The 24970-nt window shown below is 36.6% G+C and overlaps 1 protein-coding gene across 1 annotated transcript; it reads left to right on the top strand.

The window, feature by feature from the left end:
* Positions 1-22689: 22689 nt before the first annotated feature.
* Positions 22690-23034, top strand: LOC122037281 (flowering-promoting factor 1-like protein 3). Its single transcript, XM_042596735.1, has one exon. It carries the CDS (start codon positions 22690-22692, stop codon positions 23032-23034), a length of 345 nt encoding a protein of 114 aa, XP_042452669.1.
* Positions 23035-24970: the final 1936 nt, after the last annotated feature.

The raw sequence follows: 24970 nt of genomic DNA, 5'->3' as shown, positions 1-24970 counted from the left end.
GTTTTCTTCATTTGAACTATTTTCATATGTTAGGAAATTTTAAGAATATCTTTCATGCTCTCCATGTGATCACATGGACATAGAATATTTGTAGCTATTGATTGATATGGTGAAATAGGTATTATTATAACAATTTTATGTGCCATTTATATTAGGTTGTATCATATTTACGATGTTTTTACTTAGCTTCAAGATACTTCTTATAATTTTATGACATGGATGGTTCATATCGTTGGTAAATAGGACATTTATTTGAATGTTTAAGGAATTTCACAGTTATGTCTTGTTTCCAATCTTTCTTGTTACATGGGCATTTCGTATTATATTTATAATCTTTCTTGTTACACATGATCTGGTTTATTTGTTTGTTGTTATGTAGGCAAAGGAGATTTGAAGGGGTGCAAAGCTTTTGGGCAGACGAAGATGACTTGATGTATTTTTAGTTTATTTACCTCCTTGGATGGATGATGGACTTATATAACATTTGATTGTTGAACTTTATAATATTTTCTAGAAGCTTGAACAAGATAGATCTTGTAAAATTTGTTGAGATCTTTATATTTGTTGAATTATGAGTTGATCGAGTTCAATTATTACTCTTGTATGTGAAATTAAGATGTGTTGAATGTATATAAATGTTATTTGAATTTGGTGTTTATGTATCTATGGATTGAATTGCAAAAAGAAATTTAATCTGGAAAAAAAATTTAGTATTAGGGACGAATTTGGCGACGAAAACGATTTGTTCCCACTCTATCGTAATTGTATTGAATCCAGAATTTGGGACGAATATGTGGATTCGTCCCAGAATTTGGGACGAATTCTGGGACGAATCCACAAATTCGTCCCAAAATTCGTCCCAGATTCTGGGACGAATTTTGGGACGAAAATTTATTTATTAATTAAATTAGTATTTTTGTCCCCAAATTTGTCGCAAATGCTTAAAATTTTGCAACAAATTTATTATTCGTTGCAAAATTAGGGACAAATTTGGCAACAAAAAAAATTTGTCACCGAATTCGTCCCCAAATTCGTTGCAATATTAGGGACAAACTTAGCAACAAAAAATAATTTGTCACTGAATTCGTCCCCAATTTTGTTGCAAAAATAGGGACAAATTTGGCAACAAAAAATTATTTCCTCCGAACTGAATTCATCCCCAAATTCGTTGCTAAGTTTGCAACAAAAAAATTATTCGTTCCTTTTTTGCGACAAATTTGGGGACGAAAATTTTATTCGTTGCCAATTTTGTCCCCAAATTCGTTGCTGAATTTGCAACAAATCATAATTCGTTCCAAAAGTTGGCATCAAACATTTTGGGACGAAAAAATTTTCGTCCCTGATTTCGTCCCAAAAAATTTTGCAACGAATTTTTTTGTAAAATTCGTCCCAAAATACCTTATTTTTTGTAGTGGTTGGGCATGAACACCAACTTAATGTTGCTCTTGATTAGCAACAATTCAAATATTAGGTTCTTCTAAATATTAGAAATGTGTAAGATATCAACAAGCATTACATTTTTTTTCTTGAGGTTATTTTCGGCACCATTCTACCTAGACCTACAATCTTAGATGTCAACGAGTTGCGCATAAAGAGCTTTTGTCCAAGGATCAAAGTATACAAGGAGAACATTGAATCTCCAAGTCTGAGCAAAACTTGTTGAGTGACTTCTATGTTAACCCACCATTACCAAGGTACCCATCATATTGATTTTGAATACCACTTTGGACAGCATAAGGTTGGATACTCTATTAATGAGTCAAACTCCCTTGGCAGTATACCTAATTCTAATTTTTGAGAACCTTGAATTTGGTTTGCTTAGTTTTTACATTGGAATTGACAGTACTTAGCTTGTTTGATTCGTGTTTGGTATTAACATTTTTTGGTGTCTAGTTTAAGCATTAAGTCTTGTTTAATTGCATTTATACTTGGGATAATTCTTGAAGTTCTCCTACATAGGTGGCAATTTCTAGATGATTATATTATTAATTGTTGGCTTGGCACAGAAGCCTCTAGAAGACTAGCTCCCTCCACGCATAATTCTAACAATTAGGTGCACATTAAACTCTTCAGGTTTGCCGATCCTCATTAATGTATAACTAACTACATACTTATCTGTTACTATAATTAAATTGCACTGTTTTCCTTTCAAAACAAAGCTTTATATATAGATTGATATCCCTTGGCCGATGTATCTCAACTATATAATATCAAACTGAATTCTGGCATCTTATCTTTTCTTTTCTTTTAATTTAAAGATAACTGACGGCATAGGACATGGATTTGTCTACTAGTGTTTGATACAGCATATTTGAAGCCGTTAACCACCAATCAAAATCTATAATTATTTTGCCAATTATTGATTGATAAGATGGACTAGCATTGGGACCGATCATGCATTAGCACTGAACCCCATTTGACTCTACCCTACATTCGTATGAGGTTCATAATTAAGGCGGCCACAATCCACACAATTGGTGAGTGGACAATCTAAATCAGAGACAAGGAAGTATTACACATGATTGGTGAGATGATATATATCCCGATAACTAGCTAGATCCTGTGCTGTTTAGTATGTGATGTGGTTGCTACAAAAGATACTGAACGGGATCTCTCTCTCTCTCTCTCTCTCTCTCTCTCTCTCTCCAAGGACCACTACATGTACGTGCGGGTGGCTATCTAATCAGTGGACCTTCTCACGTGGGCGGGTGAGGATGTTGCTCTCTGCACGGGGCTGGTGCCACGTGAACAGAGGTGCCAAAGGCCTTGGATTCTTGTCGGAATCTGTTGGGTGTCGCACTCATGCCACGTGAGTTTATCCTGCAGCAGCCCTACTCCCTCAGACACGTATCGCATGGCCCTGCTGGTGGTCCCTCCGGGTTTGCGATGTGTGTGGGTGCGCAGCGGGTAATCAGCGGACAACGTCATTGTTGAGAAGTATATTTTGTTTCTGTCATGTCTATTACTAAAGGTCAAAGAATCCAATATCTATTAGATATTGAATATCCAATATCTCTATAAAAGATTTCATGCTTAACCAACAGCCGACGGTCGATACGCGAGCATTTGATAGTGAGGTTTAATATCATGATCTGTCATTTTTCTTTTTGTCTATTCGAATTGGCCATCGACGCCCAGTGAGTGAGTTAATTTGTCATCAGAAACTGTCACCTAATCATTAAGTAGAGGACGAATCTTGCCTTCGAATACGAAAACAACGAGGAGAGACAAAGAAGATTTGATACATAGGTGATGGAAAGTGTGGCTACTGTGTTCTGACTTAAGAGACCTGTGAGAATTAGAGATTCTGGATATAATTTTATTAAGCAATAAAAGAAAAAGGCAATGATTTGACCAATGAAATGGGATAATGTAAAAAATTAATGATCAGTAATAAACATCAGAATGTTGTGACAGAAATATTGGATTTCGGTTGCGTATAATCCGATTGGTTTTTCTTTTTGGAGAAAAAGGAAGAGGAATAAAAGATGCAAGAAAAGTGAAAGAGATTAGATTTGGGTATCCAATCTTTTTAAATATTATCTATATGCTTAGTGATGACATAGATAGACAAGTACTTGATAGTGAGGTTAATTTAGTCTCATGGTTCTGCATTTGTATTGCCATTTTACCAAAGACAACATATGAAGTTTAATAATTTTAAAACTGGTTTTAGATTTATTAAATCATACACATCATTCACAAATTAAATAACTCTAGTTGTCCAAATATTTTTAAAAACTTTAAAAATATTATAATAATTTTTCTGTGCTAATTAATTAAAGTTTATTAAATAGAGATTTGAATATGATGGATCTAATAGTGCTTTTGTTTTCTGATTATAGCTACTAAAAGTTCTAAGATAATACCCCTCTAATAATCAAAATCAAAAAGTAAAAATATATATTAATAGATTTCTAGGAGAAGCATATATGAACAAAATGATAGTCTTATATTACCATTTTAACGACTAAAAAGACTATCAAAGTATATTAGCAAACAGCTTGATGATACCTTGGTGGTCAAAATCAAAAAGTAAGAGTATGATTGAACTCTTACAAACATTAGGAACCACATGATAGTCTTGTATTATCATTTTGACCATTGAAAGATTCATCATGTTTTTTTTTTCAAAACATCATGAATTATATCCTATGTATAATAATATCTTAATGTCGATGTGGTTAGATGATTCGTCTAGGTTATCATAGGTCGAACCTAATTGGACTTTGGTACAATTTAGATTGCAAGTTGTCAAGTTGATTCAGCAGTTAGTGCACTTGGTCTTGTTTGCCCAAGTTGAATGCAAGGTACTTAAGCTGAAATGGATAACATCTAGGCTGTCCAAACTAAAGTCTGTTTTTAAAAGTTTAAAACTTATTATAGTAATAAGTATTATATAAAATTGAATTAATCTATTAATACTAATCAAATAGTAGACTAAGATAAGCTATTGTTTACAAACAAATTACTCTTTGAGAAATAAAAGGATTTTTTTTACTCTAAATTTAGAGTGCATTTGAAATAATGACCAATTTTCATATGAATTCATTTTGTACACTTTATGCACTTATTTTACATAGCAAAGTATGATTTCTTTTTTTGGCTTTGACAATGAGAGTTTTACTGTTTCACATTAGATGTGAGATAATTTAAAATCAAAAGGGGCAAGGTTAAATCATTTCCAATAGTACATTATATGAATTTAAATTCTTAATCTTTAGTAAAAAGTACTACTTGATGATCTAATTGGAGCCTTAAAGCTAGCTCTCACTAGCTCACAAGACAAGACCATCAGTTCTTTTGAATCATCGCCAAGCATGTCCTTTAGTTTCGATGAAGATTGATATATATAAGGTAATTGTATCACGTTTATAAGAGATTGGCCATGAGAGATAAAAATAATATATATAAGGGCTATGAAAATTTAACTACTGGCTTATAAATTAAAATGCAGATATTTAAATAACTTACTATGGTAGCAAATCATCAAATTTGTCTGTCATTTGACTGCTAATATTTGCCCGTTATCTTTAGGCCGGCTTCAGTTAAACACTTACCATTATAATTAACGTTGACAAATAATTTTCTACAATAAATATGAAATTACTCTATTCATTAGAGTAATCATCGCTCATCCCAAACGGTCCAGTATCATCAGTCCCACGACAATATACAAATAAATCATGAGGAACTTTTTTGCCCTAGCACAAGCAGCAGAAAACTACTCTATTCATGATCATATTTGGTGTCACTTACAATGAGCTCCATGGCTAAGATTGACCATGTATGTGTATAGTGCTGGTCTCTTTTATTGCTTTTCAGAATTATTATATTGTTATGATATATTTTCATTCAATAATTACCCAAAAAAAATTTACCTTATTTCGAGCGTGAATTCTAACACCATCCATCTCTATCCAGTCTCATATTGTCTGTCACCTTCAATCTTTTGCAAACTAACACTCTCACACAAAGCTACCAAAAATCATAGGGCTCATAGTGTCTGCTGTATCTATCTTGTACTGTATCAATATTTTTCTCTTGGATAAGGTGGAGAATATTAATTCCGGTAAAACTGTATGGTTGTAATTTTATTTTAGGTACAGTGATTCAGTCTCCTTGCTAAGACGCCATTAATTGTTCCATCTAAATGTTCGATACAAAATTCTAAACACTTTTCACGATATATACAAGCCTAATGAATATACGATCAAATATTTATTCTAAAGGGGGAAAAAAATCATGTCTTGAAATGGTCCCCGATCATTGTGATCAGATGGAAGAATCTCGGACCACTTTATCTAAGGGTTTGGGGTAATGACTTTTGGCCCCCGGGGCTATGGTGCAGCGGCAGGGTATCTAGGTTATCATATTCAGATATCCGCGGTTCGAGCCTCAGTTATGGTGAATTTATAAAACAATTTCCTCCAAATGGGGCACGCAACTAAAGGATGTTGGGCTCCTGAGCTGTCCGTTACGAGCGCTTCCCGATTTATCTTGGTGGCCAGTGGAAAATTTTTGTGGGACCGGACCGGTCACTCCAAACTCGACGTTACCCAGCTTAGTTAATTATTTATTTTTTTGGGTAATGACTTTTGGTAGGAGTACATGGAAAATGAATAATATTCTCTATAGAGCTGTCGATAGCTTTAAGGAAAATGACACTTGATATAATTTTTATTTTGAATAAATGTTTTATATTAATCATACATTAATTAATTACTTGTGCCTCTTTGACGATCAAAATAGCATTAATAGTTATTATCAAGACTTCACAATGATAAGTGTCGGTCAGATGCTCATGGAAGACACTTATATTGGATCATAATTAAATCCAACTGGAGTTTTATCTGTGAAATAATTATATATTAGGGACTGCCATATCAGATTAAGTCCAATTAAGATTTTGAATATTTGGATTTTTAATGTATTTGACAAGTAGTAATTTCTACTTTTATGATGAACTAAGTCCTATAAATAAGGGATTTGGTCTGCAGATCACACAAGCCATTTTCTATTATCTAAATCTCATCGTTAGAGAGAGCGCCGACAGAACATTGAAGAGGTCTCTCAAGGGAATTGTGTTGATATGGAAGGCCGATCGCACAACTCCAAAAGGGTACACTTCCGCATATTTATTGATTAATTTCTAATGATTAAACATAAAAGATCTAGGATTTCATATGTGATGATTTTCACAAAAGGCTATGCTCTTGTTCCAATAACTTCCTCCTCCTTTAGGGGAGAGGGCTGGGCAGTGAAGAAGATGCTCGATGCAAATTGTGTGTCATGTTCATGTCATCCGCGACATCGGCACAAAAGAAACATTAAATAGAATTAGTAAAAAAAGACCATCAAGATTTATAAAATGGTTTGATGCGTCAGTGATTGAGATGGCATGATTAGTCACTCAATATTTTTTAAAATGGCGCGTTTAAAAACAGAGAAAATGATATATAATAACAAAAACATATAAGTAGTGTTGAACATATATCATTCCAAACAAGTGGAAGAAGTCACTTGGTGTAAATACGACAACAGTTCATAAATGGCCTTGTACTATTGTAGTTATACCATATATATATATATATATATATATATATATATATATATATATATAGAAACGTTCCGTTTGCGGAACGTTTCATCCAGATCGCTGCGGACCCGTCCTCGTGGCAGGTCCGTGTCATTTTTTTTTGGAGTATAATAGTTTTTTTTTCCATTGTTTTTCAAATCGCAACCCTAATTCCTCTCGCCGATTCTTCTCGTCGCGACGACTCTCACAGGCACCCGCCACGAGGAAACTCCACAGGCAACTTCCTCCTTCCTCCTTCCTCCTTTCTCCTTTGTCGCGACGCGGCCGCAGAAGAGGAACACCCACAGGCGCCTTCCCGCGTCGTGCCCCTCGCAATTCTTTGTCGTCGCGCTCGAAGCTAGGGTTTCCGCCCCTTCCTCCTTTGTCGCGAGGCAACCGCAGAAGAGGAACACCCACAGGCACCTTCCTCCTTCGTCGCGCCAAGCTGAAGCTAGGGTTTTTCCACACCTCACTCCCCTTCATTTGTTCTCCTCGACGGTACATTCTATTGCTTGGGTTTCTTTTCTCCAATCATTTGTGACCTACAGTCTTGGTTTCCTTTTCAAAAATCGCTTGTGACCTACAAAGATGTGTACCCTTCATATGGTAATTTATGTATTTTGTAATGTACAATACCTTGAATATCTGTCAGGGAGATATTGATTAAACCCTAAGTGATATAGGATTCATTAAAGATATTCTAAACTACTTGGTGTGTGTATATAACTGCTTGACGCCACTTTTTTTTTTCTCTTGCCCTCTATTATTACAGGACTTTATATTTCATCTCTTACACAATATTGATTTTAGCAGTAAATTATGAATTAACTTTGGGGAAAGGGTTGTGCTAGTGAAGTTCCTAAAGCTATCTTATACTTGTGAAGTTCTGATTGATGGTTTTATGGGCCTACAAGTAACCAGTTGCTTTCTTATTTTTCATCTTTTTGAAGATTGAGGACTAAACATTGGGAAATAAAGGGTAACATCTTTAAGGACTTATACTTTGCTGTGTTTAACTTAAAGGACATCTTTAAGGACTTATTTAGTTTTTCAATACAACGGAGATAGAGGTTATTTGTTTCTTCTTATTCAGTTTAGGGGTTTTCTCTATCAAATTGTTTGCAATTTTGACTTTATAAAAAATAAGTTACAGTTTTTATTTATTGATCTACTTATCTATTGTCAAATATAATACAAGAACTCTCAGAAATGGAAGAAAATAGAGTTGATGATCAAGAATTCATTCCCCAAGTTGCAGATGATGGAAAGCCAAAAATTGGAATGGAATTCTCATTACTAGAGGAGGCATATTCGTTCTATAACCAATATGCACGAGAAGCTGGATTTAATTCAAGGATAAACACAAGCAAGAAAAATAAGATGACAAATGAAGTGACATGGAAATAAATCGTTTGCTTTAAAGAGGGTTATACAGATCTAATGCAGTGGAATAAACATGCAAAAGATGATCATGTATCAAGGGAAAGAGCCCGTGGTGCAGTTAGAACGGATTGTAAGTTGAATATTGCATTTGTAAAAAAATATACCGGACCTAATTAGGTTGTCAATAACTTCATAGAAATCCATAATCATCCACTCTCGACTCCATCAAAGGTGCATTTGCTACGCTCACATCGTAATATTTCAGCAGCAAAGAAAACATTGACAAAATAGTTTTCAGATGTCAATGTACTAACTTGTCAACAAATGCAAATATTGGAGATAGAGTATGGAGAGTCTGAGGGAGTCGGTTGCACAGAAAAAGATATTAGAAATTTGGAGAAAAATCTGAGATGAACAAAAGGGTATTGATGTCGAAACACTGATAAAGTTTTTTACATCTGAGCAAGAGAAAAATTCAATTTTTTTTCTTTGATTATGAGACAGATTCAGATAACAGATTTAGTAGGTATTTTTTGGTTGATCATGTATCAAGGAGGGCATACAGTGTATTTGGTGATGTAGTTGTATTTGATACAACATATAACACCAACAAATATGGCTTGATTTTGACACCATTTGTAGGGGTTAATCATCATCATCAGACAATTCTTTTTGGTTGTGGGTTTCTTAGTGATGAGAAAACTGAGTCTTTTATTTGGTTGCTTACAAAGTTCTCAGAAGTCATGCCTAAAGGTGCACCAAACATTATCATCACTGATCAGGATCCTGCTATGACAAAAGTAATTGCACAAGTTTTCCCTCAAACGGTGCATCAATATTGTTTGTGGCATATATTGAATAAATTCCCAGATAAATTAGACCCTTTGACTTTTCAAAACCACTATCATAGCATAAAGAACATTATTGTAAATTTTACAACACCTGATAATTTTGAAAAGTCATGGGAAGAGACTATCAAGGATGTTAACTTAGAGAAAAATGATTGATGGTATCTTAATTTGGTCATTAGTGAAAATGGATATGCCAACAAATAAGGGCACTACAACTGTTTTGTTATAGCATAAAAATTTAGTGTCTTTTGCATTATAATTTAAGTTATCGGAAGATAGGCAAGTTAGATTCTCCCATTGACACAACCAAAATTCTCCATATATTGATACTTTGTTTTACCTATAAATGAATATCTCTACTCTCCATCTAAAATTGAAGACAAACTTTAGTTTAGTCAGAAAATGCCCTTATCAATCCTTATCGGATTCAGAAAACTTATTTCATTGAAAGATGCCCCAAAATTTTGTCAATGGTTATTTCATAGTAAGATAAAGTCATTCACAAGCATAGCTTAAGCATTTATTTCCGAATTGCACTGATGCTCCCTATTGCAGCTTCTTCAACCCCAGAACATACCTGAGCAGCTAGGATCGGCTCTTTGCTCGTCTATTTTATCCAGCTCACTAGAAGTAGTCTGCGTCAAGCGTGTTGATTGTGGTTGAACTTCTACTTGGGATTCACTTGATGGACATGACTCATCAACATAGTTGTGGGAGATGAAACCAGCCGAGAATGGGGTACAAACAAGCGGGCATATGAGCTCAGGAGAAGCTGCCCAATTCCTGGGTGGTGCCTCTATTCTATTTGAGATGGGAATATCAACAGAGCATGGAGTTAAAATACAGGGGTTGCAAAGAGTGAGTGCTAGGTTTGGCTTCAGCCCCTTAGCCGGGGTTGCAGGTAATTTGACGAAAGAAACTATTCCATTTCGGTAGAGAGGGCATGGAATTGAGCCAGGTGGATCGACAATTGCAGATAGAGTGTTGCTTGTTGAACAAAGATAGAGTGCACCACCCAGGAATCGGGCAGCTTTCTACTAAATATAGTCAACAATTCTTCTCCTTTCATCAACGACTCTTTTCCGTCGACGGCAACAACTTCGGCAACATCAATCATAGTACAGCAGAGTTGCTATTTGTTCGTTTTATTCATCTCTTCATTTTTTTTCTTTTTTGTTTTTTTTCTTCTTCGTACTATTAAAAAAAATAGAAAAAAAAACAGAGAGAAAAAAAAGGGAGAAAAAAACTAGAGAGGGGGGAAAATGACATAAAAAAAAACAAAGAGATTCTTTGGATTCTACTGAGATCCCTGGGCCATCACAAAATATGTCTTTCCCTTTTCATATGGTTCATTCTTTTTTCGTTAAACTTGATCATAATAATTATTTACTATGAAAATTGTAATTTCTTCTGTTACTTTGTGTTCATGACTTACTTGGTCATGTTGATGGCACTTCATCCCCACCTCAAAAAGATAATTCATCCTATGCTATTTGGTTTAAGAAGGATCAATTAGCGTTGACTTGATTAATCTCATCAATTACTGAGCCTATACATCCCATACTTGTTGGCCTCAACACCTCTCATCAGGTTTGAGAAGCTCTTGATTATTCTTTTGCATCTCACTCTCAAGCATAGGTTCTCCAACTTCGTCTACAATTACAGTCTGTGCAACGAAGAGATGCCTCTATCAATAACTATATGCAATTAGTCAAGACCATTGCTAACAACCTAGCTGCAATTGGGCATCTGGTCTCTAATCCAGAACTATTAATGCATGTTCTTGCAAGTTTGGGTCCTCAATATGATAGCTTTGTTCCCAGTGTGACGATTCACATGGATCAAGTGTCACTCGAAACTCTTCATGGTATGCTATTCTCATGAAAGGTTTCTACAAATACAATCTCAAAGGATGTCAGATTCTCTGTCTTTATCGACACACATAATTGACAAAGTTCCACAAACTAATAAACATAATCAGCCTCCTCCCTGACATGGTCATCAAAATCAGATTGGAGGTTTCAGAGGTCGAGGTTGAGATCGAGGACGCTGTCAGATTTGCTTCAACTATGGTCATTATGCTCAAAATTGTTATAAAAGATATGATTCAAATTTTGAGGAAGACCTATATTATCAAAATGACCCCCTCCCTCATCTGGACAATCTAGTACTCAATTATCAAAGTTTGAGTGTTGATGTTTAATGGTTATATAAGTATACTAAGGTTGATTAGATACTTGATAGTGAAGAAGTCTAAGTGGGTCACAGTACTTGATCAAATATTTAACGTTTAGTAGTCTAATAGAAAGTTGGTAAGGGCGAAACATAAATGGGTCATGGAGAACCAAACACTTAGCATAAGAAGTAAAGTTCTAATAAGTTATGGAGGATCAAATGTTAGGTGTGTGGATGAAAATCCTAATAGGTTACAGAGGATCAAATGTTAGGCACAAGAAGTAAGTCCTAACAAGTCATGAATGTTAGTACAATTGACCTCTGTTGGTTTGATATCATTGTCTACAGTGTGGCAATCTCGGCAACTTTGATGACGACAACAGTAGTTTCGGCGACAGTAACTTTTCTTCTCCTTTCATCAACGACTCTTTTCTGTCGACGACAACAACTTCGGTAACATCAATCGTAGTATGACCGAGTTGCATTTTGTTCATTTTATTCATCTCGTCATTTTTTTCTTCTTTTTTTGTTTTTTTTCTTCTTCGTACTATTAACAAAAAATAGAAAAAAAAAACAGAGAGAAAAAAAACTAGAGAGGGAAAAAAATGACAAATAAATAACAAAGAGCTTCTTTAGATTCTACTGAGATCGCTGAGCCATCACAAAAATATGCCTTTCCCTTTACATATGGTTCATTCTTTTTTCGTTAAACTTGACCATGATAATTATTTATTATGAAAATTGTAATTTCTTCCGTTTCTTTGTGTTCATGACTTACTTGGTCATGTTGATGACACTTCATCCCCACCTCAAAAAGATAATTCATCCTATGCTATTTGGTTTAAGAATGATCAATTAGTGTTGATTTGGTTAATCTCATCAATTACTGAACCTATACATCCCATACTTGTTGGCCTCAATACCTCTCATCAGGTTTGGGAAACTCTTAATTATTCTTTTGCATCTCACTCTCAAGCACAAGTTCTTCAACTTCATCTACAATTACAAAATGTGCAACAAGGAAATGTCTCTATCAATAACTATATGCAATTAGTTAAGACCATTGCTAACAACCTAGCTGCAATTGGACATCTGGTCTCTAATTCATAACTATTAATGCATGTTCTTGCAAGTTTGGGTCCTCAATATGATAGCTTTGTTCCCAGTGTAATGACTCACATGGATCAATTGTCATTCGAAACTCTTCATAGTATATTATTCTTATGAAAGGTTTCTACAAATACAATATCAAAGGATGTCAGATTCTCTATCTTTATCGACACACATAATTGGCAAAGTTCCACAACCTAATTAACATAATCAGCCTCCTCCCCGACATGGTCATCAAAATCAGATTGGAGGTTTCAGAGGTCGAGGTCGAGATCAAGGACATTGTCAGATTTGCTTCAACTATGGTTATTATGCTCAAAATTATTATAAAAGATATGATTCAAATTTTTTAGGAGGACCTACATTATCAAAACGACCTCCTCCCTTGTCTTGGCAATCTAGTACTCAATCATCTCATTCTAGAGCATTCTCATTCTCCATCCCTCTTAATGCAACGCCATCGATTTCTGAAACCCCAGGATGACATCCAAATTTTGGAGCAACTCATCATGTTACACCGGAGTATGATATTTTTACAGATGTTTCGCCTTATCATGGACCCGATATGGTACAAATCGGCAATGACTCATGTTTGCAAATTGCTCACATTGAAAACATTCTTTCATTCATGTGGTTATACTTTTCGCATGCGCAACACTCTTCATGTTCCTTCTATTACTAAAAATTTACTTTCTGTATGTCAATTTACTCTAATATAATATAGAAAATAATAGACAGAGGAAAGAAATAGAATAGAGAATAATTCTTTGATCTATGATTTACTAAAGCAATATACTTATTTATACAAGTTGTCTAAACAATAATAAAAAGATTAAATATGTCATATGTTGGATATTGGGGCCTTAAATGGACCAAAACGATTTAGAGGAAGGAAGCCATCAATTGTTGAAAGTCGTAATTGACTTCAAAATTGAAATCTACGATTCGCGTAGATAGATTTAGACTATTAATTTGCTCAAAACCGATTAAGGGTGAATGAGAAATTAATGTTTAAAGTCAGCCCAAAATAATATTTATTATTCATTAATAAAGTGCATGGGAGAATAGTCCCACATCGAAAATTCTCGATGTGTATTCTCTACTTATTAATGAAGATGTGTTAATGGAGTTAACACAAAAATAAAAGGACAGGTGACCCCTTAGCCCAGGGCGAGTAGGTGCTCGCACCTGTAAGCCCGCCACCCGCCACGTGCGCAATGGGCGCTTTGTAGGCGCACTTTACACTTCGCATCGTCGCGAGGAGCTTAAATTTATGCTCCAGGTGACATTGCAGTGCCTACGTGGTACTCGGGTGACGTGTCAGGCTCGTACCTGACGTGGCAGTACCTACGCGGCATCCTCGTGGGCAAAGGGAGATGACTGGACAGTTGACTTAGGGAATGGATGACTACCGTTTGATCAACGTTGATTAAATAGGTATGATGGATCGCTTGTGATGCGATCTAGAGCGTTGGATCGCAAAGAGTACCGATCTGACGGCCTGGGATGAGACTTGATCTGAAGCATCGAATCAATGGATCCAGATCCGATGACTGATGACAATAGGCGAGATCTGAGGGTCACAACTCCTCAGATCTGATGGATGAGATTGAAGTGGGCTTGGTGAAGGGTTACAACCCTTCAGAATAGATGATCTAGATCGATCCAGCCCAAGGAACACATCCACTCACCCAAAGGACACTCAACCTCTTCTTTCAGTATAAATAGAACCCTCCAGATGATGGAATACTCACTCAATCCTCTCTTCTCTTCCTCAAGCATTCATCTCATCTTGTGCATTCAAGAGTCCAAGAAGTCTACTAAAAGGTTCGCTGGTCTCGGAAGTCGGAGTGCTACGATTTCGAGACGTTCGTCGTCGTTGTATCTTGGGAACGAATTGCAACAATCCGTTAAGCACCGTAGCGGAGCAATATCGTTTACGGAGATAGTGTCGAACACTAGCCTCGACGATCAATTTGCATACTCCAGAAGCTACCCGGGGTCAACAGTCATAAACGATATTCCGTGCAAACTGATATGGCTACCAACGACATTCCGACGGCCGTTCCGACCGTCGTTCTGACCGCCATTCCGACAACCATTCCGCACGGAGAAAAGCCGGAGAAATTCACCGGAACCGACCGGAACCGACTTCAAAAGATGGCAGCAGAAGATGTTGTTTTATCTAACAACGCTAAACCTTGTACGGTTTTTGCACGAAGACACGCCAGCCGCTACGGAAGGTAGTAAGGCTGCTAGCGATGCGTGGTCTCATGGAGATTTTCTGTGCCGTAATTATATACTCAACGCCTTGGACAACACGTTATATAACGTATATTGTTCTCTAGAGACGGCAAAATCTTTGTGGGAATCCCTTGAGAAGAAATACAAGACCGAAAATGCTGGATTGAAGAAATTCATCGTCGGTCGGTTTCTGGATTTCAAGATGGTGGACTCAAAAAGCGTCTCATCTCAAGTCCAAGATATGCAATTAATACTGCATGATCTGGATGCCGAAGGCATGAAGCTGAACGAAACATTCGCAGTTGTTGCGGTAATTGAGAAGCTCCCTCCGTCATGGAAGGATTTCAAGAATTACCTAAAGCACAAGCAAAAGGAAATAGGGCTGCAAGACCTGATCCTGAGGCTACGAATAGAGGAGGATAATCGAAAGTTATCTGACTCCAGAGGAACCAAGCGGACTATAGATGAAATGTCCAACCTGGTCGAGCCGAACGCCAAAAAGTCGAAGCAGTTCAAAAAGAAGGCTCAAGCAAAGAAGTTCAAAGGCTCCTGCTACAACTGTGGAAAGGCAGGACACCTATCCAAGGACTGCAGACGCCCAAAGAAGCCAACCAAGGGGCCAAAGGATGTTGCGAATCATGTCGCAACCTCTCTTGAGGACTTGGATCTCACTGCGATTGTATTTGAAGCCAACTTGGTGGATACCAACCCGAAGCAGTGGTTCATTGATACTGGAGCAACTCGTCATATCTGTTCCGATAAAGCGATGTTCTCCAAGTATACTCCGATAAATGGCAGGAAGCCCTATATGGGTAATTCCACGACGTCGCCAATTGTTGGACTCGGAAAGGTTGTTCTGAAGATGACGTCCGGAAAGGAGCTAACACTCATTGATGTACTCCATGTTCCCGACATCAGTAAGAACCTAGTTTCTAGAGCTGCATTGGTCAAGGCCGGATTTAGGCTAGTGTTCCAGTCAGACAACTTTGTACTTACGAAGAATGGTGTCTTCGTAGGAAAGGGGTACCTAGAAAAGGGTCTATTCAAAATGGTTGTAATGCATGTACTCCGAAATTTTGATGGTAATAAAATAAATGCTTCCAGCTATGTTGTTGAGTGTTTTAATTTATGGCATGATCGACTCGGACATGTGAATAATAATACTCTCAAACGTATCGTCAAATTAAATTTATTACCAAACGTCAATGTTGACGGAACACACAAATGTGAAGTGTGCGTGGAAGCGAAAATGACGAAACTACCTTTTCATTCGGTGGAAAGGACAACAACTCCTCTAGAGTTAATACATAGTGATCTATGTGACTTGAAATTTGTGCAAACTAGAGGAGGTAAAAAATATTTTATTACTTTTATCGATGACTGCACAAAGTTCTGTTATGTCTTTCTTTTAAGAAGTAAAGACGAAGCCCTAGAGGCGTTCAGAACCTATAAAACAGAAGTTGAAAACCAACTTAACAAACGAATTAAAATAATTCGAAGCGATAGAGGTGGAGAATATGGTGCACCGTTTGATGAATTTTGTACAGAATCTGGCATTATCCATCAAACAACGGCGCCTTACTCACCTCAATCAAACGGTGTCGCCGAACGTAAAAATCAGACACTAAAAGAAATGATGAATGTCTTGTTGATAAATTCAGGCTTACCTCAAAACTTGTGGGGGGAAGCAATATTATCGGCAAATCACATTCTCAACAGAATCCCTCATAAGAAAAATGATAAAACTCCATATGAACTATGGAAAGGCCGCGAGCCATCGTACAAATACCTGAAAGTGTGGGGGTGCTTGGCAAAGGTCGAAGTACCTAAACCAAAGCAAGTAAAGATCGGACCTAAAACGTTCGATGCGATATTTGTCGGATATGCCCATAATAGTAGTGCATATCGTTTCCTAGTTCACAAATCAGACATTCCAGATATACATGTGGGAACAACCATAGAATCTCGGAATGCGATATTCTTTGAAAACGTATTCCCAAATAAAAAGGGAAACGTTGAAAGTGATAACAACGGAAGTTCAAATAAAAATGACGTTACCGAACTTAGCTGTTATAAAAGGACTATTGACGATCAAAGTGAAGAGCCACGTCGTAGCAAACGGGCTAGAGTTGAGAAATCGTTCGGGCCAGATTTCATGACTTTCATGTCAGAAATGGAACCAAGAACATTAAGTGAAGCTCTCTCTAGACCCGATGCTCCAATGTGGAAAGAAGCTGTCAATAGTGAAATTGAGTCTATCATGAATAATCATACTTGGGAATTAGTAGACCTTCCTTCTGGTAATAAACCCTTAGGTTGTAAGTGGATACTAAAACGTAAGTATAAAGCTGATGGATCAATTGACAAGTATAAGGCCAGACTTGTAGCCAAGGGGTACAAGCAAGAGGAAGGCCTTAATTACTTCGATACATACTCACCGGTGACAAGGATTACGTCCATACGAGTGCTAATAGCCATTGCAGCACTGTATGACCTTGAAATACATCAAATGGATGTTAAGACTGCGTTCTTAAATGGTGAGTTGGAAGAAGAAATTTATATGGAGCAACCCGAAGGGTTCATGGCTCCTGAAAATGAGAAAAAGGTGTGTCGACTTGTTAAGTCGTTGTACGGACTTAAGCCTAAACAATGGCACGAAAAATTTGACAAAGTAATGCTGTCAAACGAATTCAGAATAAATGAATGTGACAAATGCATTTATGTCAAAAACACACCTGAAGGCTATGTAATTGTCTGTCTATACGTAGACGACATGCTAATAATGGGCAGTAATCATGATGTAATCATGACTACAAAGAAAATGTTGACCAGAAATTTTGATATGAAAGATATGGGTCAAGCAGATGTTATATTGGGAATTAAAATTCTCAGGACATCAGAAGGGATAGTTTTAACACAATCCCATTATGTAGAATCTGTATTGAAAAAATTCAATGCGTACGATCTCTCTTCAGTGAAAACACCTATGGATCTAAGTCAACACTTAGCAAAAAATCATGGTGAGACCATATCGCAGTTGGAATATTCTCGGATAATAGGCAGTTTGATGTATCTCACAAACTGCACACGTCCGGATATTGCCTGTACGGTCAACAAACTGAGTCGTTTTACGAGTAATCCAAACGACACCCATTGGAAAGCATTGATGCGAGTTCTCAGATATTTGAAATATACTATGAACTATGGATTACATTATGGAAAATATCCCGCTGTGTTGGAAGGATATTGTGATGCTAATTGGATATCAGATACAAAAGACTCCAAATCCACTAGTGGATATGTATTCATGATCGGTGGGGGAGCAGTATCTTGGAAATCCACTAAGCAGACTTGCATTGCTCGGTCAACTATGGAATCCGAGTTTATAGCACTAGACAAAGCAGCTGAGGAAGCTGAATGGCTGCGGAATTTCTTGGAAGATATTCCTAGCTGGGTGAAACCTGTGCCTGCCGTACTAATCCACTGTGATAGTCAATCGGTGATTGGAAGGGCACAAAGTAATATGTATAATGGGAAGTCACGACATATACGTCGTAGACATAATACCATTAGGCAGTTGATCTCGAATGGAGTGATTGTAATCGACTATGTTAAGTCCAAAGATAATTTGGCAGATCCTCTAACGAAGGGGTTGAGTCGAGATCAAGTATACTGCTCATCAAGAGGGATGGGATTAAAAATCTACAACTAAAAACGACTGTAGCGGTAACCCAACCTTGTTGACTGGAGATCCCAAGATCTTGGTTCAATGGGACAACGAAGTTACAGAAGTTGTGGTCCAACACATTAGATAGTTTATCTATATCCCAATCCTAGGATGAATTTGTACTGTCCTACCTCATGTAGTGAGGTTAAGCTTATGCTTTTAGTGACTTCTATACCTGATAAGGTGGAGTATGGTAGGATACTCTTGATAGAAGTGTCACCTATGTGAGTGTGAAGACAGACCGCTTCAATGAAACACTCATGAATCCAAGATGGTATCCATGGCCGAAACGGAACCAACCATGAGAACCTAAAGTAGGTGAGATAGATCTCTGTGTGGGTGTTATTGTCTAAGTATACACCAACAGCTGAGCAGTTCAAGACATCACGTTCACTGCGCAGCCTAGTATACTCGATAGCATTTCACTACGGAAGGCTCAAAGCCACAAGCTACCTCTCCCGATGCAGTGACTTATCGATTGGACTCTTGTAAAATGTCAGCATGCATACACGCATTGCATTAATTTCCATTCATGTGGGAGATTGTTGGATATTGGGGCCTTAAATGGACCAAAATGATTTAGAGGAAGGAAGCCATCAATTGTCGAAAGTCGTAATTGACTTCAAAATTGAAATCTACGATTCGCGTAGATAGATTTAGACTATTAATTTGCTCAAAACCGATTAAGGGTGAATGAGAAATTAATGTTTAAAGTCAGCCCAAAATAACATTTATTATTCATTAATAAAGTGCATGGGAGAATAGTCCCACATCGAAAATTCTCGATGTGTATTCTCTACTTATTAATGAAGATGTGTTAATAGAGTTAACACAAAAATAAAAGGACAGGTGACCCCTTAGCCCAGGGCGAGTAGGTGCTCGCACCTGTGAGCCCGCCACCCGCCACGTGAGCACGTGCGCAATGGGCGCTTTGTAGGCGCACTTTGCACTTCGCACGTACGCATCGTCGCGAGGAGCTTAAATTTATGCTCCAGGTGACATTGCAGTGCCTACGTGGCAATCGGGTGACGTGTCAGGCTCGTACCTGACGTGGCAGTACCTACGCGACATCCTCGTGGGCAAAGGGAGATGACTGGACAGTTGACTTAGGGAATGGATGGCTACCGTTTGATCAACGTTGATCAAATAGGTATGATGGATCGCTTGTGATGCGATCTAGAGCGTTGGATCGCAAAGAGTAACGATCTGACGGCCTAGGATGAGACTTAATCTGAAGCATCGAATCAATGGATCCAGATCCGATGGCCGATGACAATAGGCGGGATCTGAGGGTCACAACTCCTCAGATCTGATGGATGAGATTGAAGTGGGCTTGGTGAAGGGTTACAACCCTTCAGAATAGATGATCTAGATCGATCCAGCCCAAGGAACACATCCACTCACCCAAAGGACACTCAACCTCTTCTTTCAGTATAAATAGAACCCTCCAGATGATGGAATACTCGCTCAATCCTCTCTTCTCTTCCTCAAGCATTCATCTCATCTTGTGCATTCAAGAGTCCAAGAAGTCTACTAAAAGGTTCGCTGGTCTCGAAAGTCGGAGTGCTACGATTCCGAGACGTTCGTCATCGTTGTATCTTGGAAACGAATTGCAACAATCCGTTAAGCACCGTAGCGGAGCAATATCGTTTACGGAGATAGTGTCGAACACTAGCATCGACGATCAGTTTGTATGCTCCAGAAGCTACCCGGGGTCAACATCATATAATTATAAGCATAGTAATAAATATAATATATTTGGAAATATTATTTTTACTATTTGATTCATGTCGATCTAGATTGTGATATTGATTTTGATTATGATGTCAAATATAATAAATGTCAATTAATTGAAATCGATTCGAGATTATTTTCCATTATTATTATTAAGATTCACTATTTCCTTTCTCTTTCGAGTTTAAGATAATCTACCTCCACAATTTTCTTCTATTGTAATTGAAAATTAGAAATGAAAGTGCGTAGAAATGAAGACGAAAACATATAGAAAATATGAAATTGAGATTAAGAGTAGAAAAGATATGTGTGAAAATGATGAAATGAACTCTCTATTTATAGAGTTTGTATACACAATACTAAATCATAGCTATTGATCAAAAAATTAATAGTTAAATAATATTAACCGTTGAAAAAATATCCAAAAAAAATCTCACCCCTCCCTCAATGGCTAGGAACCACCAGTTAACCGGCAACTCCAATAACTAGGAACTACCGGTATAGGCAAAAAAAAATTAGGTGAACCAGCGATCCGTCGATTTTTGACTTATAGAATCGGAACCGGCCCAGCAACTTGCCGAGTTGGTTTCGATTCAGCCCAATGAACCGGATCAATAGATAACTGACCCATTAACCTGATTACGGGCTCGAGTCGGATCCAGCCTGAGGTAAGGTGTATCAATAACTCATCGATACTATTAATAAAGAAATGATATATGAGAAATACTTGTGTTTTAATAAATATAAAAATTGAATATATATTTTGGATATTAGGGAAAAGTTAGTTGTGCAGTTTAGTAAATTGTCATCAATTGCTGTATTTGCTAGAGGAATGATAAAATCTGTCACGATTTTATTTTTAAGTAGATTTTGAAACTCTCATATATTATCAGGGAAAGCTCTTCAAATTTAATCTGTTAGATATTTCTTTAATATAAATTTTACACTAAAAGAATACTAAAATTATTTTAGAAACTATTTGTTCCGCTGAGTAGATATATTGAGAAATTTACCGCTACATTCTTTCTCTCCTTTAGATATTTCTTTTAGTAACAAAATTATTAATTTGCAAAAGAGACGTGTTGGGTAGTTAATTAGTTGCTTCTCTTTTATTTGTGCGCCGGAATAGCGACAGCCAGGTCGAGCAGCTCCTCCTCACACGTGCAAATAATGCGTCATTCATACAATTATAGCTAAATAATTATAAAATTATAACTAAATGACTGTAAATTTATTATTACAAATATATACTTAAAATATCATTATCAAATTTCTTATCTAAAATACATAATTTAAAATAAAAAATTATTTTATTAAATTTATATATTCATTTTTCGCTGCATCATATATATTGACTCCCTTATTTTTTTTTCTCTCCTTTATAATGTTTAGGGAGTGAATTCATTTTTTAAAATTTAAAAAAATATTATTCATAAATATAAATTTTAAAGAATAAATAAGATAACTGATGTAAAAATTTTTTAATTATCTTATTCAAAATTTAAAATAAAATTTTTAGATAGAATAACTAATATGAATACTCTCGTAATCTAACTATGAGATTATAACTACGTCATGAGTTCATCGAAGTCAATAACAGTGAAATCAAAGTCCAGCAAGCAGCTAACTAAAGCTCATGGTTAAGTGATCGCAGCTCGCCAACTCCAAGCTCGTGGTTATGAATTCTCACGATTTAATCATTGCAACCGCCATGTGCTCTTCAAAGCCAACCCCAACCCTAACCCCAACCCCAATTCCAACCGTGAGCTCTTTGGAATGTTTTTGCTTTCCAACGGTCTTTTTGGCCAAGGAGAGGACGGGCCGGAGAGAGGGAAAAAAATATTGTTTGGTAAATATTAAAATTAGATATACTAATTTATAATTCAATGGGGGTGGTATGGTAAATTGCCCTAATTGCATCTCTTTCCCAATCCATCGAGTACATTTCAACTGACATGAAATGAAATCTCGTTATCTATCTATCTATCTATCACGCGAGACGGCAACAAGAGGCCTTTATTTCTGAAACAGCTGTGTGTAGCCAGGGGACCACCTGTCGACCTCCTACCACATCCCACTCAGTAAAATTCTTCTCCTTTTGGCTGGCTAGCTCGAATTTGTAAAATCCCCTCTGGATAATTTTTAATTGTATTCCAAGATGGGGAAAGGAAAACAACATGCCAGAATCTGAGGCCCCACCCAGCAAATCTAAGTTCTGCACGAGATACTCGTGGGGCCCGACCTTAGCCACACCGGCTCCTACCGATCGTTACTTCCCTCCCTCGAGCAACTATATATACGTACCAAACTCAGACACCTCCCGCACTGGCTGGTCTCTAATTAATTCTTTTGGCTTAATCTTGATCGAGACGGCCCATAGATATAATATGTCGGGAGTGTGGGTGTTTAAGAACGGGGTGGTGCGGCGGGTGGAGAACCCCGGGGCCGGCGTGGGGGAGGGGATCAGTGGCGCTTCAGGCAGCAGCCGTCGACGGAAGGTGCTGGTTCACCTGGCGACGGAGGAGGTGATAACGTCGCACGAGGTGCTGGAGAAGAGGCTGAGGGAGCTGGGGTGGGAGCACTACCCCAGCACGCCCGACCTCATCCAGTACCACCAGCGCTCCTCCGTCCACCTCATCTCCCTCCCCAGGGATTTCTCCCGCTTCTCCTCCGTCCACATGTTCGACATTGTCGTCAAGTGCAGGAACATCTTCGAGGTGCGCGACGCATGATCAAGCCTAGCTCACCTTCTCCTCGATCGATCGACCTTGATATATATATATGCAGGACCACAATATAATTATTGATAATTAATTATTCCGCAGTACAAGTACGTACGTTGTTTTGTACATATGTTATCTTGTGCAGCTCGCTATAGCTTGATCCTTTAGTACTTAAGTTATGATCATATATGAATGAGTGTGAGTGTGTGTGTATGAATAAATATATCTCTAGCCTCTAGAAGGCTAGTTGATAGGGGTATTGGATTGTGATATATATCGTAGTAGTGCTTTAATTTGTACAAATTAATTTGTTTTTATGTATATAGATATATGCATGCAGATGACTGCTTCAGTGGTACTGCTTTTGAGGTCCGTTTGGATTAAATTGAAAACGATATACAATTTCTTATCTAAATTGAAAACAAAAAAAAAAATTGATCCTCAAAAAAAAATTCTGTTTTTTTTTTATTTTAGGTTTAATTAGGGTGTTTCATATTTTGTATTTCAGATCAAACTCGACTCATGGTTAATGTAACATGTTTAATAATTCTTTATTTCATTTTTTATTTCCAAATTAGATGGTAATTATATAATTGATTTTTTTTAATGACTATTTAAATTTTAGAAAGATCATGTGATTTGTGTCCTGGATTTTGAGTTATATCTTTCATAATTTTACTGTGTATATCCGCCCTTATGGATAGGGCAAACCCAAAAATTTTATTTAGGAGGGCACAATTCATATTAAATCACAAAAGTTGATGATTAGAAGACTCTCTTGAACTCTTTCACTTGTATTAATTAGGTTCATAATTCATAATCCTAAGTTTTAGTCCTCTATTCAACGGAAAGTCAATTACATCTAGACCAATATAAATTTTTTTTTTGAAAGATGGTTATTTTTGAATATTTGATTTTTTTAAAAAAAATATCTTAACATATAGTTCTGAAAAAAATCAAGGTATATGCCAAAAAAAATAAGAATACTTAGAATCAATTGTAAATGATAAAACTAATAAATATGTAACCATCAACACTCCAAAACAATAAAAAAGATTTAAGATTCCTATTATATACCAAAATAGATAAAGCTCAAAAGCATCAAAATAACAATTAAGAAATAAAGAACAATAAATAAATATGATATATGTTTCCAAAATGTCAAAATCTAAAGGCCATAAGAGGAGGAAAGTAAGGAAAAATGTGATACTTTCACAAATCACAAGCTAAAGGAGGAGGAGACTTTTTTTTTTTGGATAAGAGGGCAAGAGGTTGTAGGTTGTGAAAAGGATTGGAAATAGAGTTTTGTTTTTAAGGGTATACTTGTAATTTGCTTTAAAAAATGAGGGCATTTCTTCTATATCTTCATCTTTTATTTCCCTTTTAAAATCACACTATTTGCATCTACTCTCATTGCCATATCCTCCTCCCTCCTTTCACATCAACAATACAATACAATAATTCTATATTAGAGTTTTTATATTATTTGGTTTCTTGTAAATCATGTAATTTTATGCCAATTTATAATGCAAATAATATATATATATATTTGAAACTTTGAATCTTTTTAATAAAATCTGAAATCTTCAAAACCCCATTTTTTAACTAAACTAAAAATAATAATAATTTAACACCTGTCCCATGGCAAAGAAATTAGAAAATTTAAATTCTAGTAAACAAAATCAAAACACTATAAAGTATAAAAAATTTCTTTGCTTTTGATTTCGAGTTTAAACTATGAGTGAGAAATGTTTTATTATATATTTTTTTGATAAAAAAAAAAGAAAGAAATTGTTTTGTTTTTTAAGTAATTAATAATGTGGATCATGTGAAAGGGAACCCTTGACACGCGTCTTCTCTGCCCATTTGACAAGGGAAACATTCCTCCAGAGTCCTTTTCCACTTGATGTAATGTTAGCGATCAAATTCGTACTTTCCCAAATGA

This window comes from Zingiber officinale, unplaced genomic scaffold (genome assembly GCF_018446385.1).
Source record: "Zingiber officinale cultivar Zhangliang unplaced genomic scaffold, Zo_v1.1 ctg249, whole genome shotgun sequence".
NCBI lineage: Eukaryota > Viridiplantae > Streptophyta > Magnoliopsida > Zingiberales > Zingiberaceae > Zingiber > Zingiber officinale.
This window is presented reverse-complemented; position numbering and strand designations above follow the sequence as displayed.

What these genes read in the sequence shown, in the direction of transcription:
- LOC122037281 (XM_042596735.1), top strand. Translation starts at nt 22,690, where the DNA reads ATGTCGGGAGTGTGGGTGTTTAAGAACGGGGTGGTGCGGCGGGTGGAG.